Below are 14,390 nucleotides of genomic sequence, written 5' to 3'. Positions count from 1 at the left end.
CAGCTCGGGCACTCATTCATGCGGGCATGGGCCTACAAGTGAGATGGCATCAGGGGGCTGCTGTCTGGTATTTGCAGGCAGGGTGGGGGCAGTGGCCTTGAGGACCCTGGTACCTAGCCATTCCCACCTCCCTCAAAAACTTGCAGGCCTCTGGCAGAAGAAGTCTCTGCCATTGATAGATTCCCCCTTCATCCTGTCCTCCACCAGCTCTCTCTACCCCACTCCACCATCCAGCGGTCAGGCCATGCCCCCACCCTCCCCCAGCTGGTTATGTACCCGGGCAATTACAGTTCCTGGGAACTAACGCCCAGTCCTCAGCGTGGCTCAAGAGCCTGTGCTCATCTTGCCACGTTGACCTTGGTCTCCCAGCATATGCCCTTGGCCACACCCGGCTGCTGGAAAGTCAAACACACTCAACCTTCCTGCTTCCAGCATTAGCTCAGGCCCTTCCCTCTGCCGAGACCAATTTGGGATTTAAGGTCACTTCCAGGAGTGTCTTCTGTCTCTCCTCCTGGCAGGCAACCTGGGGATCCTGCTGCCCCTCTGTCCTACGATGGTGCCCAGCATGGCTAGTTCAGTTGTGGCCTCCCTCCCGGACATAGCTGTCACCTACACTGAACTCACAGTGACTGTTTAACTTCATTAACTTTATTGTTCGTTTACTTCTTATACTTTATTGCAGTGTCTGTTGAAAGAGAAACCATCCAATTGTTTGAACAACAAAGTAGCTGGTTTGGATCTAGAAGGCACAGGCTGCCTCCACCCCCAACCCCCTGGGGAAAGATGGAAAAGGCCCAGGAAAGCAAACAAGTATGAAGGATCTCTGAAAGGGAGGCCATCAGAACAGGATCTGAGGGGGAGGACAACCCCCGGGGCCCCCAGGGCAGGACAGATGTAACATGGGAGCCTGGACCCAGGCTGGAAATGACACAGGGTGGACCAAGGAGGGGCACCAAGGCCCAGGGAAAGGGGCTCAGAGCCCTAGGTTAAGGACCCCATTTGTTGGTTGGCAGTGACATCTACTGTCACATCTAAGAACTGCAGCCGCATGAGCCACGTGGCCTCCTGCCGTAGCAGGGGGAAAGGGGGTGCCTGGGAGACTGGATCCTGGCTCTCTCATAAGAAAACTACTCACTCACTGGAAAACAAATATTGGCAAATGGAACTGTAAGAAACTTGAAAGTGTTGTGTACTTTGACAAGGTCTGTTTCTGTGACATAAGTGCAATTTCCCAGAAGTTTTGTGTTCAGGCACGTGGTTGGTGATGAGAAGCCCTTGACTACAAAACAGGGTGTTGGCTTTCAGTGATTTTTTTTTAATTTTTTTTGTTTAATGTTTATTTATTTTTGAGACAGAGAGAGACAGAGCATGAATGGGGGAGGGTCAGAGAGAGAGGGAAACACAGAATCTGAAGCAGGCTCCAGGCTCTGGGCTGTCAGCATGAGCCTGACCCGGGGCTCGAACCCACAAACCGTGAGATCATGACCTGAGCCGAAGTCGGACGCTTAACCGACTGAACCACCCAGGCACCCCTGCTTTCAGTGATTAAAGACGCTGTGTTCTTTCCTTCTTGAGACACCGCTAAGATGCTAGTGAAACCATTCACCAAGGGTTAACCAAGAGTTAACAAGGCGGGTAGTGCAGCTCAAATCTTTCCCCCAAATCTGCTTCTCTGCCACCTTGTTTCGGTAAGATAATATTCATGCTCAATGCCATGATAGCCAACTGTGAATTCTGTTGTTTTGCAGGAGATCAAGTTTTCCTAAAGAAACCAGCCAGGGTGGGTGGCTCAGTGGGTTAAGTGTCCGACTTTGGCTCAGGTCATGATATTGTGGTTCATGAGTTCCAGCCCCTCATCAGGCTCTGTGCTGACAGCTCAGAGCCTGGAGCCTGCTTCGGATTGTCTCCTTCTCTCTCTGCCCCTCCCCCACTTGCACTCTCTCAAAAATAAATAAACATTAAAAAAAAAAAAAAAAAAAAGCCAGCCAGAACCCAAAACCACTGACTCTCTCTTTGAGCACAACAAAATGAGATTGACCCTCCCATATTTACCAACTTTCTTTGGCTGAGGAGTCATGTGACTCCTCTCCCCTTTCCCCAGACCTTCTTCTGATGGCCTTTAAAAATCCCTGACGGGGGATGGGGCGCCTGGGTGGCGCAGTCGGTTAAGCGTCCGACTTCAGCCAGGTCACGATCTCGCGGTCCGTGAGTTCGAGCCCCGCGGCAGGCTCTGGGCTGATGGCTCGGAGCCTGGAGTTCGAGCCCCGCGTCAGGCTCTGGGCTGATGGCTCGGAGCCTGGAGCCTGTTTCCGATTCTGTGACTCCCTCTCTCTCTGCCCCTCCCCCGTTCATGCTCTGTCTCTCTCTGTCCCAAAAATAAATTAAAAACGTTGAAAAAAAAAAAAAAAAAATCCCTGACGGGGCGCCTGGGTGGCTCAGTCGGTTAAGCGTCCGACTTCAGCTCGGGTCACGAGTTCGAGCCCCGCGTTGGGCTCTGGGCTGATGGCTCAGAGCCTGGAGCCTGCTTCTGATTCTGTGTCTCCCTCTCTCTCTCTGCCCCTCCCCTGTTCATGCTCTGTCTCTCTCTGTCTCAAAAATAAATAAACGTTAAAAAAAAAAAAAAAAATCCCTGACTCAGGATCACTTGGGTGGCTCAGTCAGTTAAGCATCCCACTCTTGGTTTTGGCTCAGGTCATGATCTCACTTTTCCTGAGATCTCACCACTCCTGAGATCGAGCCCAAAGTTGGGTTCTGCTCTGCGCTGACAGCATGGAGCCTGCTTGAGATACTCTCTCTCCCTCTCTGCCCCTCCCCCACTCACATTTCTCTCTCTCTCTCTCTCTCTCTCTCTCAATAAATAAATAAATACACCTTTTTAAAAAAATCCCTGGGGCATCTGGGTTCCTCAGTCGGTTAAGCATCTGACTCTTGATTTGGGCTCTGGTCATGATCTCATGGTTTGTGAGATTGAGCCCAGTATTGGGATCTGTGCTGACAGTGCAGAGCCTGCTTGAGATTCTCTCTCCCTCTCTCTCTCTCTGCAACCCTCTCAAAATAAATAAATAAACTGTGAAAAACTTTTTTTGTTTGAAAATGGCCTGTGATAGCAGAATCGAATCTATAACTACAGAGGACGAACTATTGGGTGCCAGAGGGAAGACGGGGTGAGGGCATTGGGAAAATAGCTGAAGAGAAGTGGAGGTACAGGCTTCCAGTTATGGAATGAATAAGTCAAGAGGATGAAAGGTACAGCACATACAGTCAATGATATTGTAAGAGCATCGTATAGTGAAGGATGGCAGCTACATTTGTGAGCACAGCATAAAGTACAGAGTTGTCAAATCACTATATACCTGAAAGTGTATACCTGAAAATGGCGTAACTGTGTGTCCACTAAAAAGTATTTTTTAATAAATGATTTTTAAAAATCATTCCATTTCCGGAAAAAAAAAAAAAAAAGACACACGATACCCTTACCCAGCAATGCCATTTGTGGGAGTGTCCCACAGTTGTATTCAGCAGTGACCCACGAGGGCAGTGGCAGTAATAGTCACAGATTACTGGTCCATTAGCAGGAACTGGGTGGCCCTATTCCCGTCCACAGGTGTAGTGGCCACCGTGCACCGTAGTAAAGCGCACTTTACTCAGTGACTCAGTGAGCTCATACATGCAATGTGCTCAGAGCTGGGCGTGGCTCATCAGAAGCATATTATACAGGGGCACCAGGGTGGTTCAGTTGGTTAAGCGTCCGACTTTGGCTCAGGTCATGATCTCATGGTTCATGATGAGTTCAAGCCCCGCATCAGGCTCTCCGCTGTCAGCGCAGAGCCCACTTTGGATTCTCTGTCCCTCTCTTTCCCTGCCCCTTCCACACTTGCATTTGATCTCTATCTCCCTCTCTCAAAAATAAGTATTAAAAAAAACTTAAGAAAAAAGAAGCATACTATATAACTCAGCTGCCCCAGTTCTAAAAAAAAAAAAAAAAGTTCTCTAATGAAATGACCATGTATCAAAATACTTCTCAATAACTAGTGTCTCCCTGACACCAGTGTCTCCTGGTCCATCACACCAACCTTTTCACCGGTTACCACTTCACTGCTATTTTCTTATTCAAATACAACTACAAATCTCTCCAAAGATGCAGGATGCCACAAAATAATGGCAGCAGATGCCTTTGACCCACGGTCAGGTCTGCAGACTTGTTTAGAAACCTGTATGACCGTGATTTCACTGTTTGAAGCCCTTAGGGCAGGATTCATCGAATGGAATATACAATGAAACTGTCAAAATTCAGTCACAGTTGGTCTGAAACCTATTTGGTGTTAGACGCATTGAAGCAAGCCCAGGCAGAGCTCGCAGCTCATCAGGAAAAAAATTCTCCATGCTAACAACCTCATTGGTATCTCATTTTGGGACTTAATGCTGATGCTAGACAACTGTGTGATTTTACGCAGCTGGAGTGTTTGGATTCCAGATGTGTATTTGACTGACCTCTCCCTGTGCCTTGTCTTGTATCTGTAACTGGAAGCAAGCCCCAGATACCAAAACAACGTGGCCTGAGACCTTATGGTGCTGGACAACTTACTGCAGGTTATGATCATGTGGGTCTTCACTTTTTCTAAACAGACTGAGCCTCCCAAGCACCTCAAAAAAGATTTTATTTCTAAGTAATCTCTACACTCAATGTGGAACTCAGACGTACAACCCTGAGATCAAGAATTGCATGCTCTACTGACTGAGCCAGCCAGGCACCCCAATAATCTATACTTTGAACCCAAAGATACAGGGTGGTGAAAAGTACGTTTTAAGAATCAGTACAGATGTGAATTTTTTCTCATGCAACCTCACTGAAACCATATAATGGGGTACGTTTTTCTTTGAGCAAGTCTATACGATAGATCATTTTCTAGAAAGTAGCTCTGTCTGTACTAATGTAAAAATAAATGAATAGGGATGCCTGGATGGCTCAGTCTGTTAAGTGTCCGAATCTTGATTTTGGCTCAGGTCATGATCTCATAGTGGGTGGGTTTGAGACCTACATCGGGCTCTGTGCTGACTGTGCGGAGCCTGCTTGGGATTCTCTCTTCCTCTCTCTCTGTCCCTCCCCCCGCTCCCTCTCTTTTAAAAATGAATAAATAGGGGCGCCTGGGTGGCGCAGTCGGTTAAGCGTCCGACTTCAGCCAGGTCACGATCTCGCGGTCCGTGAGTTTGAGCCCCGCGTCAGGCTCTGGGCTGACGGCTCGGAGCCTGGAGCCTGTTTCCGATTCTGTGTCTCCCTCTCTCTCTGCCCCTCCCCCGTTCATGCTCTGTCTCTCTCTGTCCCAAAAATAAATAAAAAATGTTAAAAAAAATAAATAAATAAAAAATAAAAATGAATAAATAAACATTAAATATTCTATCTATCTATCTATCTATCTATCATCTATCTATTTAAAATACCATACTGGCAAGGCTTGGGATCTCCCTACTATGGACTAGATATTTGAATTCCCTTCTCCAAATTTATATGATGCAATCCTACCCCCCAAGGTGATGGTATGAGTCCCTTGTGAATGAGATTACTGACCTTATAAAAGAGATTCCAGGGAACTCTTTAGCCCCTTCTACCACATGAGGACATGGAGAGAAGACAGCCATTTATGAACCAGGAAGCAGGCTCTCATCAAATACTGTATCTACGGGCATCTTGATATTGTGCTTCCCAAACTCCAGAAGTGTTGAGAAATAAATGTTTGTCACTTAAGTCACACTGCCCAAGGTTCACAGGGAGGAGGCATGAAGTGGTGGTTATGTTCTGACATGACCGACTTCCCTCTGGGTAAGGAAGGCTGCCAGGCACAGATGGAAAAGATCCCAAAAGTTCTGGACTCCAAGAAGGTGGGGGTGAGGAGGGGGACTTTAGGAGGAGGAGGGGGACCTTGGGAGGGTCAGGGCCTTGGAGAAGTACCGCTGAGTCCGACTTGGAGGAGATGCCATTCCACTTGGTGAAGATGTGATGGGGCAGCTGGCCTGGGACACCAGGTGCAGGTAGCGTGCCAGGTTCATGGTGGGGCAGAACACTGTGACTAACATGGAGGTCTGAGAGCAAGCATGACTGGGGCCAATGAGAGGCCACCTCATTCCCACTGGGGATTCACCAGGAAGGCAGCTGGAGGCTGACTCTTTCACCACCTGGCAGAACACACCAAAATCAGGGTGTAGGAAACCGACAAATCAAAACTGAAAAATAGCCACAAGCCCCAGGATTAGGAGACAGTTCCAGAGAATAAAAAAGAAGTGCCAAACCATCAGCTTTCTTGGGTACTGATCTGTGCCAGGAGACTCATGGCCAAATTTTGAACATCCTGGAGCAGGCAGCCAACAAAACAGTCCCACAACCCCCACCAGAACTCTACTCATATATGCTATTTTGTATTTCCAGGATCCCCTGAGGAGTCTGGAAGAGGGACTGATGGTTGGACACATGGTGGATTTGAAGACAGAAGTCTCCCACCTGGCTCAGGGCTTTGTTTCAAGCCACCCTTCCATCACTGTCAGGGATCTCATCACAGTTAGTTGGGGGTGGTAACACCTGGGGTTGAGCCCATTGCTTCTTACCCAGTATTCTAGATGTTAGTATGGTCCTGGGTCAATGTCTTCTTATCTTCTGTTTGGTTGAACTCCTTCCCAAAAAGCACACCTTGCTTTTGTTAGGTAGCTCAGGAGAGGTGCACAGCTGACATTTTCTATCTTCCCACAAGAGTGCTATTTTGGTTGGGTATAAAATCTTATGTGGGGAAACCCATTTTCCTCAGAATCGTTTTTCTCTTCTAGCACTCCTGTTCAAATAAATGAAGACATTTTGATGCCCAGGCAGAAATGGCCACAGGGATGCAATTGACCACCAGCTTCTCCAAGAACAGAGGTTTTTAGATCATGCCCTACACCATGGGGTATTAGACACAGGATTAAGCCCTGCCCTTAAAACACTGATACCATGAACTGAGTAGGAGGCTAGAGGAGGTCAAAAGTTCTGGACACTGTCAACATCCCCACACCAACAGGTCTTTGCTCTGGGGGCAGTGATTCTCCCATAACTGCAGTTGAACTCAGTTTGCAGTTTTCTAACACAACACTCTTAGGACAATTGTTTTCATTCACCCTGAGAGATACCAGAACCCTCTTCCATCAGTCCCTTTTCCAAGGTCTGATCTAAGTTCTATGGGAGCATTTTTGGGGTTCTGGAGGCAGCAACACCCTCCTCAGAGACCTAAGTTCTACTTCTCCTTCAGCACCTGGATTTTAATACTTCCAATTTCCTCCCTTGGTCCCCCAGCCCTAGGGTTATTGGCTGTCTCTGGGATAATCTGGGTTTTCTTTGCCAGTGGAGTTCTATCATGCCTGGTGACCAATTCTTTCTATTACATTCTCTCTGCTAAAATTACTGATGTGGGCTTGGTCATACAAATAAACCCAGCTGATATACACGGTAACTTATGCGACAATCTATAACCCCATAGTTTGCTGTTATGCTGAAACTGCCGGAAGACAGGAGTGCTAGTTGTCTTTTAAGTTTCCCAGACTTCAAAAATCATTACCATATCCCATGAAACACCATCTATATCCCTTAGTAGTTTTCAATTCTCATTGATTTCTTAATATTTTGTTGTCCTGGTACCAATGCTATATTGACTTGTTATCTGTGAGGTTACTTTGGTTAACTGTGATGAGGGTTATTGGAACATACTTTTATTCCATACATATAATACAACAGTGTAATAAAACCAATAAGTCTGGGGCCTGGGTGGCTCAGTTGGTTAAGCATCCAACTCTTGGTCTCAGCTCAGATCTTGATCTCAAGGTCATGAGTTCAAATCCCAAGTTGGGCTCCACACTGGGCATAGAGCCTACTTAAAAAATAAATTAAAAAAAAAAAAAAAACAATAGTTCTTGGTTCTTTATTCAAGTTGGAGTCTTCATTATTTAAAAAAAATTTTTTTTTTTTAATCTTTATTTTTGAGAGAGAGACAGAGTGTGAGTAGGGGAGGAGCAGAGAGAGATGGCAACACAGAATCCGAAGCAGGCTCCAGGCTTTGAGCTGTCAGCAAAGAGCCTGACACAGGGCCCAAACCCACGAACCATGAGATCATGACCTGAGCCGAAGTCGGACGCTTAACCGACTGAGCCACCCAGGTGCCCCAAGGAGTCTTCATTATTTTTAAATTTTTTTTTTTTCAACGTTTTTTATTTATTTTTGGGACAGAGAGAGACAGAGCATGAACGGGGGAGGGGCAGAGAGAGAAGGAGACACAGAATCGGAAACAGGCTCCAGGCTCCGAGCCATCAGCCCAGAGCCTGACGCGGGGCTCGAACTCACGGACCGCGAGATCGTGACCTGGCTGAAGTCGGACGCTTAACCGACTGCGCCACCCAGGCGCCCCTTTTTTTTTTATTTTTATTTTTATTTTTTTATTTTTTTATTTTTTTTATTCATTATTTTTAAAAGACCAATGACATTTGCTGATTTTTAGTTGATTTGTTTTTCTTCATGTTATTGAATTTTCAGAGCTTTTCACATATGGTAGATTTTAGTCTTCTATTGATTATTGTATCTGCTGCACTGAGAAGAAGCACTACCAGGGACATAAGGTATCCTGCCTGTGCAGAGCTCCTCCTGGGATCAGAAACAAGACACTGAGGCAAGATGGAAAAGATGAAAAAGGACAAGTACGAAACTAAGAATGAATCTTTATTGCTAATCTCCTGGCCTCCAACCATCAGTCCCTATTCCAGATTCCTCAGGGGATCCTAGAAATATAAAATAGCATATAGAGGGAGAGTTCTGGTGGGGGCTGCAGGACTGTTTTGTTAGCCGTCTGCTCTAGGATGTTCAAGATGGGGCCATGGGTCTCCTGGCACAGATCAGTACCCAGGAAAGCCTCTACTCAGTCACGCCATGCTGCCAGTTTCAGCTGTCCCTCAAATAGGTCACAGCCAAGAGCCACAGACTGTGGGGACAAGGATGGGAAAGTTAAAGTGATACTGAGGCCTCAATGTCAGGCCCCTTCCCCAAACCCCACGTAAGGCCCAGGGCAGTGTGGCCAACATTAGGGCCCAAGAGCACCAGCATGAAATACACACAGGAGGGGAGCAGGAAGTCAGGGCTCCATCACTAGTTCAAAGAGAAACTTGTTCTGTGATTCTGGGCAAATTCCTAGCTTTCTGTAGGCCTCAGTGTTTCTGTCTGTGTAATGGGCATGGTGATAGGAGGAATGCTGCCCACAGATGATCCTCCTCTGGCCAAGCTGGCACCTGCACCAGCTCCTCCAGCACCATGAGGTCAGCCAGCGTCACCTGCTGGCTGTTGAGGAAGGCCCAGCCCCCCAGGAACTTGTCCTCCAGCCACTGCAGTGCCCGGTCCGTGGTGGCCCTGTTGCGCTCCACCTTCTCCTCAGTCACATGGACTCCAATGAGTGGTGCCAACACCTAATGGGGGCAAAGGGTGGGCTCAGGCTGTGGTCCCTGCCTCCTCCCGGGTCCCTGACAGTCAACAATCCCCAGATGGCTCTCCTCACCTGGGTCCACAAAGGCACGCCAAAGGTATCATGGATGCAGTCAGCATGCCATCCCAGGTACTTGTGGGCATGAAAACGGGCCCAAAGTTCAGATGGGTACCAGTGGTCTGCCGTCTGGTACTTAAAGCTCAAGTAAATCAAGATGGCGGTGCTGGAGATAAGGGCAAGAGCAGCGACTGTGATGACCCCGGTTCGTGGCCTTTACTCCAGCTGCTCCCATCCCTCAGTGGGGTTCTGGGGCTTCTCTGTACTTGCTGGCCTCCACTCCTACCTGCAGCTCCCTGGGCATTGCCTCCTCTCTCTCCCCTGACTCTACCCTCCAGAGCTCCCTCGTTCCTTTGCTATCTCAAGCAAGGAATCTTGGCCAGACCTGCTGCTTTGAGCATCGAGAGCCTTCTCTCTGTGATATCACAGCAGCGGCTCTCTGAGCTAGAGACTTGTCGTCCCATTTGTGCATGAGGAAACAAAGGTTCAGAATAGTGACTTGTGCAAGGCCTCACAGCTCAGAAAAGGCTCTCTGGGCCTCTGGAATCTTGTGTCAAGTCTAAGTGCATGGGACAGAGGCCAAGAGGGGAAACATGTCCTCAGATCTGCCATGGGTCCCTTCTGACAGGGTCCTCTGGCCGTCACTCCTGCAGCCACCTGACTTCTTGTCCTCTATCTGCCTGGTGGCTGGCCCTCACCATGGGTCGTGCCCTCAAGTCCTGGCAGACCCTGGAGGGTAGCCTGAGGAGTCAGAAGAGGCCCTTTTGGCTTCCATTTGTCGAACCTGCTCTCTGTGCAACACTGGGTAAAAGTTCCCATGTTCTCCTTTAAATTTTGTTAATGTGTATTCATTTTTGAGAGAGGGAGAGAGAGAGAGTGAGCATGAGCAGGGGAGGGGCAGAAAGAGAGGGAGACAGGATCTGGAGCGGGCTGCGTGCTGACAACACCGGAGCCAGACGCGTGGCTTGAACTCACGAACCATGAGATCATGACCTGAGCCAAAGTCAGACACTTAACCAACTGAGCCACCTGGGTGCCCCCACATGTTCTCTTCTAGTAACCCTCAGTTTGGGGGAGGAGAGGCTCTGCGGTCCAGAAGGGAGGAGGAAGGCAAAAGAGGTACAGAGGCATGTTGTATCAAGCACCCCCCCCCCCCCGCCCCGTCATCCTGGTCACCTTACTCCCCAGATGTCAGCTCTCACCACACCCTTCACCTTCACCCCCACCTGCCCCCTGTGGTCTGAGAGGGCACACAGTGGGAGAGCCAGAGGCCAGGTGGGCTGGGGGCTTAGGAGGAAGGAGGGAAGATGAGCACCTTTCAGTCAAGACGAAGTCACCATCCTTGAGGGTGGATACCTTCTGCAGGATGTTAAACTGGGAGAACTCCCCGCTCACGAGGTGCCCAGTAGAGGAAAAGCCCTTCGGAGCAAGAAACACACCTGCTGTGCCCTCCCTCTCCCTTCCCCAGCCAGAACCCCAGGGGCCAGGCTGGGCTAAGAAACAGCTGGGTCTGTGGGGAGGGCTGTGTGGGGCCATGGCAGGGCCATGGCTGGGCCTTGGGACCGGGAATGAGGATGGCCTCCTTGCCCTGTCACCTCCCAGGGTGGCTGAGGGGTTTCAGCGGGTGCAGTCAGGTGCTCCAGATGGATGAAGAGGAGTTATTTGGCCAGAACTGGGGTGGGGAGGGGGAAGGGAGGCAAAGAGGGGAGGCTCAGCAGCAACTCTTACCTCTAAATTCTCACATTGTGGCCATGTCCCCAGGGTCTTTAGGGTTTTATGACTTTAAACACAGGCTTTCAAGGCAGGAACTCTGAAAATCCAGTTCAGTAGTTTCTTCCCGTCACACAATGTGGAAATAACATTATCCTCCTTTTCAGAGGGGAAAGCCAAGGTTCAGAGGGTCTGTGACCTGTCCAAGGCCACACAGCAGAGGGCAGTCTCTGGTGGGAGACACAGATGAGAACAAAGGCAAAAGAAATGTAGATAAAATGAAATTTACTTACAACTTGCAGCCCTTTGAGAAATACCAGAGACGGAGACAGTGTGACTTTCCTCAAAGAATTCACAACTGCCTTAATGTTAATGTTTTGCCAGAGGCAAAAAGCAACATTAGTTTGACAATAACCAGACCTCCAGGATCCTGTAATTCTTCTGCAACACACAGAAATCCCTTTCAAGACTTCCTTTGTCTCTACCTGCCTCTCCCCCACCCAATTCCTAAATACCTAATCAGTTGCACCTCATGATCCCAGGGCAACTCTTTCTCCCTCCAGTCTTGTCTCCTGTCTTCATGCTATAATAAAAGGATTTTTTTGCACCCAAAATGTCTCAAGAATTCTTTCTTGACTGTTCCCTCACTGGCCTAAAATTATTTTTGGCGCCTAACGTGGGGCTATTCCTCTTGTCTGGACGCTGAGCCTTGGTGCAAACTTGGTGAGTTATTCCCTCTTCTTTTATTTCAGGGGCTTTTCAAGAATGTGGTCTTACTGGAACACTTTCATGTCAATTTCTCAGGCTACACTTTTCTAGCCCGTGGCTATGTTACAGAGAGGAACAAAAGCCTGCCTTTTGGCTGGAAGTTAGTACCTTGATCAGAATGGTAATAAGACGCAGAAACTTGGTGCTCTCTCTGTATTCTTATTCTTACAGAGTTGCCTTTCTTGGGCACGGGACAGCCACCTAAGTCACTGGGACGGCTGCCAATTGTAAGACTCCCATGTGAGGTTTCCTCTTCATTGGTCCAATTGTGATCCCCTCCACATCTCTGGTCTAGCTCTTCTACCTGAGAGACCTCCACTCAGAGCCAGCTAAAACCAAAACCTGATTGAATTAAAACCCAACTGGGACCGTTTCCTAGGGAAATTGGCTATAAAGACTACATGTGTTGAAATGTCCCTTAGACCACGATGGATTTCCATCTTTACTATTGTTCATCAATGTCCTCTACTGACTAGTTAAATTTGTAACATTAGGTATTTCCCCTCCTGCAAATTCTTAGCATTTCCACAGGTTAAAACAGCAGGGTCTCTTGCTCCATCTACCGGCACCTATTGTGTCTGGGAAAAACAATAAGGAAGCAAAGGGATGTTGACATCCCTTCAGGAAAAAAGTCAGTACTCAACATGGCTCTTTGAGGGATGTCTCTTGTCGCTTTGAACACTAGAAACCCTTGATATGATCCTGAATGGGATGCCACCCAGGAGTCAGGGGGGTATGGTAATGGACTTTTCCACTTTTATAGGACCATGGGATCTTCCTCTTCAGTCCCTAAGGACTCCCCGTTGGGGCATCTCTTAACCCATTGGAACCAATTTAGATTGCAAGATTTAAAGAAGAAAAGACTCATCTTCTGTAATAATGCATGGGCTCATCACTCCCTAAGACACGAGGAAAAATGGTCCGTTAATGCAACAATAAACTTAAATACTATACGCCAACTAGATATCTTCTGCAGGAAACAAGGCAAATGGACCAAAGTGCCCTATGTCCGGGCCTTCATGACCTTAAATCAAGATCGTGACATAAAAGCTTCTTACAGAATGTGTTTAGCCACCAAGCAGCTTAATAAACCCCCTCTGGACATATTGGATGATGATTGTCTAAATAGGTCCCCTCCTTCTAACAAACCTGGGCTACCCGAGGAATCATCATCCAGTTCAGACAAAGGGGACATTGACTCTGTTACTATCCCTCCTATAAGCCCCAAGATTCTTCTGCTCCCAACCCAGCTGGGCATGCCAGGAGCGGAACCCCCATCTTCCAGGAGTTCCTCCAAAATCTGGACTATATCCCCCTCGGGAGGTTGCTAATGAAGAAGTGGGCACAATTAGAGTCCCTGTCCATTCTCCATTGCAGACCTGGCTCAGATAAAACAATTAGGATGATATTCTGAAAACCCTTGTCAATTTATTGAGGGTTTTCAACAGTTATCAATTATGTTTGATTTGACCCGTCAAGATATCCATGTTATATTAACTCGTTCTTGTACCCATGAGGAAAAGAACCCTATCTGGGCAGGGACTCAAGAATTTGCTGATGAACTAGCAGCCAGAGATAGAGATTGTTACACGGTAGGGGGCGCTGCTGTCCCAAATACTGAACCACATTGGAATTATGCAGGCAGGCAAAGGGAAGGAGGAAACCAAAAAGATCGCTTGTTTAATAGAAGGAATGAAAAAAGATTCCAAACCTGGAAGCTTTGTTAAAATTCAGAAAGTTCCTCAAGGAGCTGATGAAAATCCAGGTCTATTTCAGGGTCGTTTGGCAGCAGCCATTAGTAAAATATACAAATCTAGACCCAACATAGCTTGAGGGAAAAACTATATTAAACATGTATTTTATATATATCAGTCATCACCTGACATCCACCGAAAATAGACTAAAATGGTTTAGACCCTTCACCCCCCAACCAGCGCCTACCAGAGGTAGCTACTGGAGTTTCTATTCATTTATTTTTACTTTTTTTTTTTTTTTTTAAATTTTAACTAGGCTCCGTTTCTTGTGTGGGGCTTCGAACTCACGACCCTAAGATTAAGAGTCACCAACTGAGCAAGTCACGCACCCCTGGAATTCTTTTTTTAAGTTTATTTATTTTGGGGGGGGGGGGGTAGAATCCCAAGCAGACTCCAAACTGTTAGTGCAGAGCCCGATGTGGGGCTCAAACTCACAAACAGTGAGATCATTACCTGAGCTGAAGTCTGACGCTTAACTAACTAAGCCACCTAGGCGCCGCGTCACCCCATTGAATTTTTCAAAATAGAGATAAGGTCATGTGTTTTTTAATGTTTATTTCTTTATTTTGAGAGAGAGGAAGAGAGGGAAATAGAGAATCTGAAGGAAGCACCCCTCTCA

At 47.6% G+C, this 14,390-nt stretch overlaps 1 protein-coding gene across 1 annotated transcript; it reads right to left on the bottom strand.

Annotated features, from left to right (window-relative positions):
* Positions 1-8,777: 8,777 nt before the first annotated feature.
* Positions 8,778-11,292, bottom strand: LOC122204018 (glutathione S-transferase theta-2B-like). Its single transcript, XM_042911198.1, is given in 5 exon segments — positions 8,778-8,987; positions 9,292-9,465; positions 9,555-9,705; positions 10,855-11,049; positions 11,282-11,292. Coding segments are annotated over 5 exon segments (741 nt in total).
* Positions 11,293-14,390: the final 3,098 nt, after the last annotated feature.

The sequence above is a fragment of the Panthera leo genome, chromosome D3 (genome assembly GCF_018350215.1).
Source record: "Panthera leo isolate Ple1 chromosome D3, P.leo_Ple1_pat1.1, whole genome shotgun sequence".
In the NCBI taxonomy this organism is placed as follows: Eukaryota; Metazoa; Chordata; class Mammalia; order Carnivora; family Felidae; genus Panthera; species Panthera leo.
This window is presented reverse-complemented; position numbering and strand designations above follow the sequence as displayed.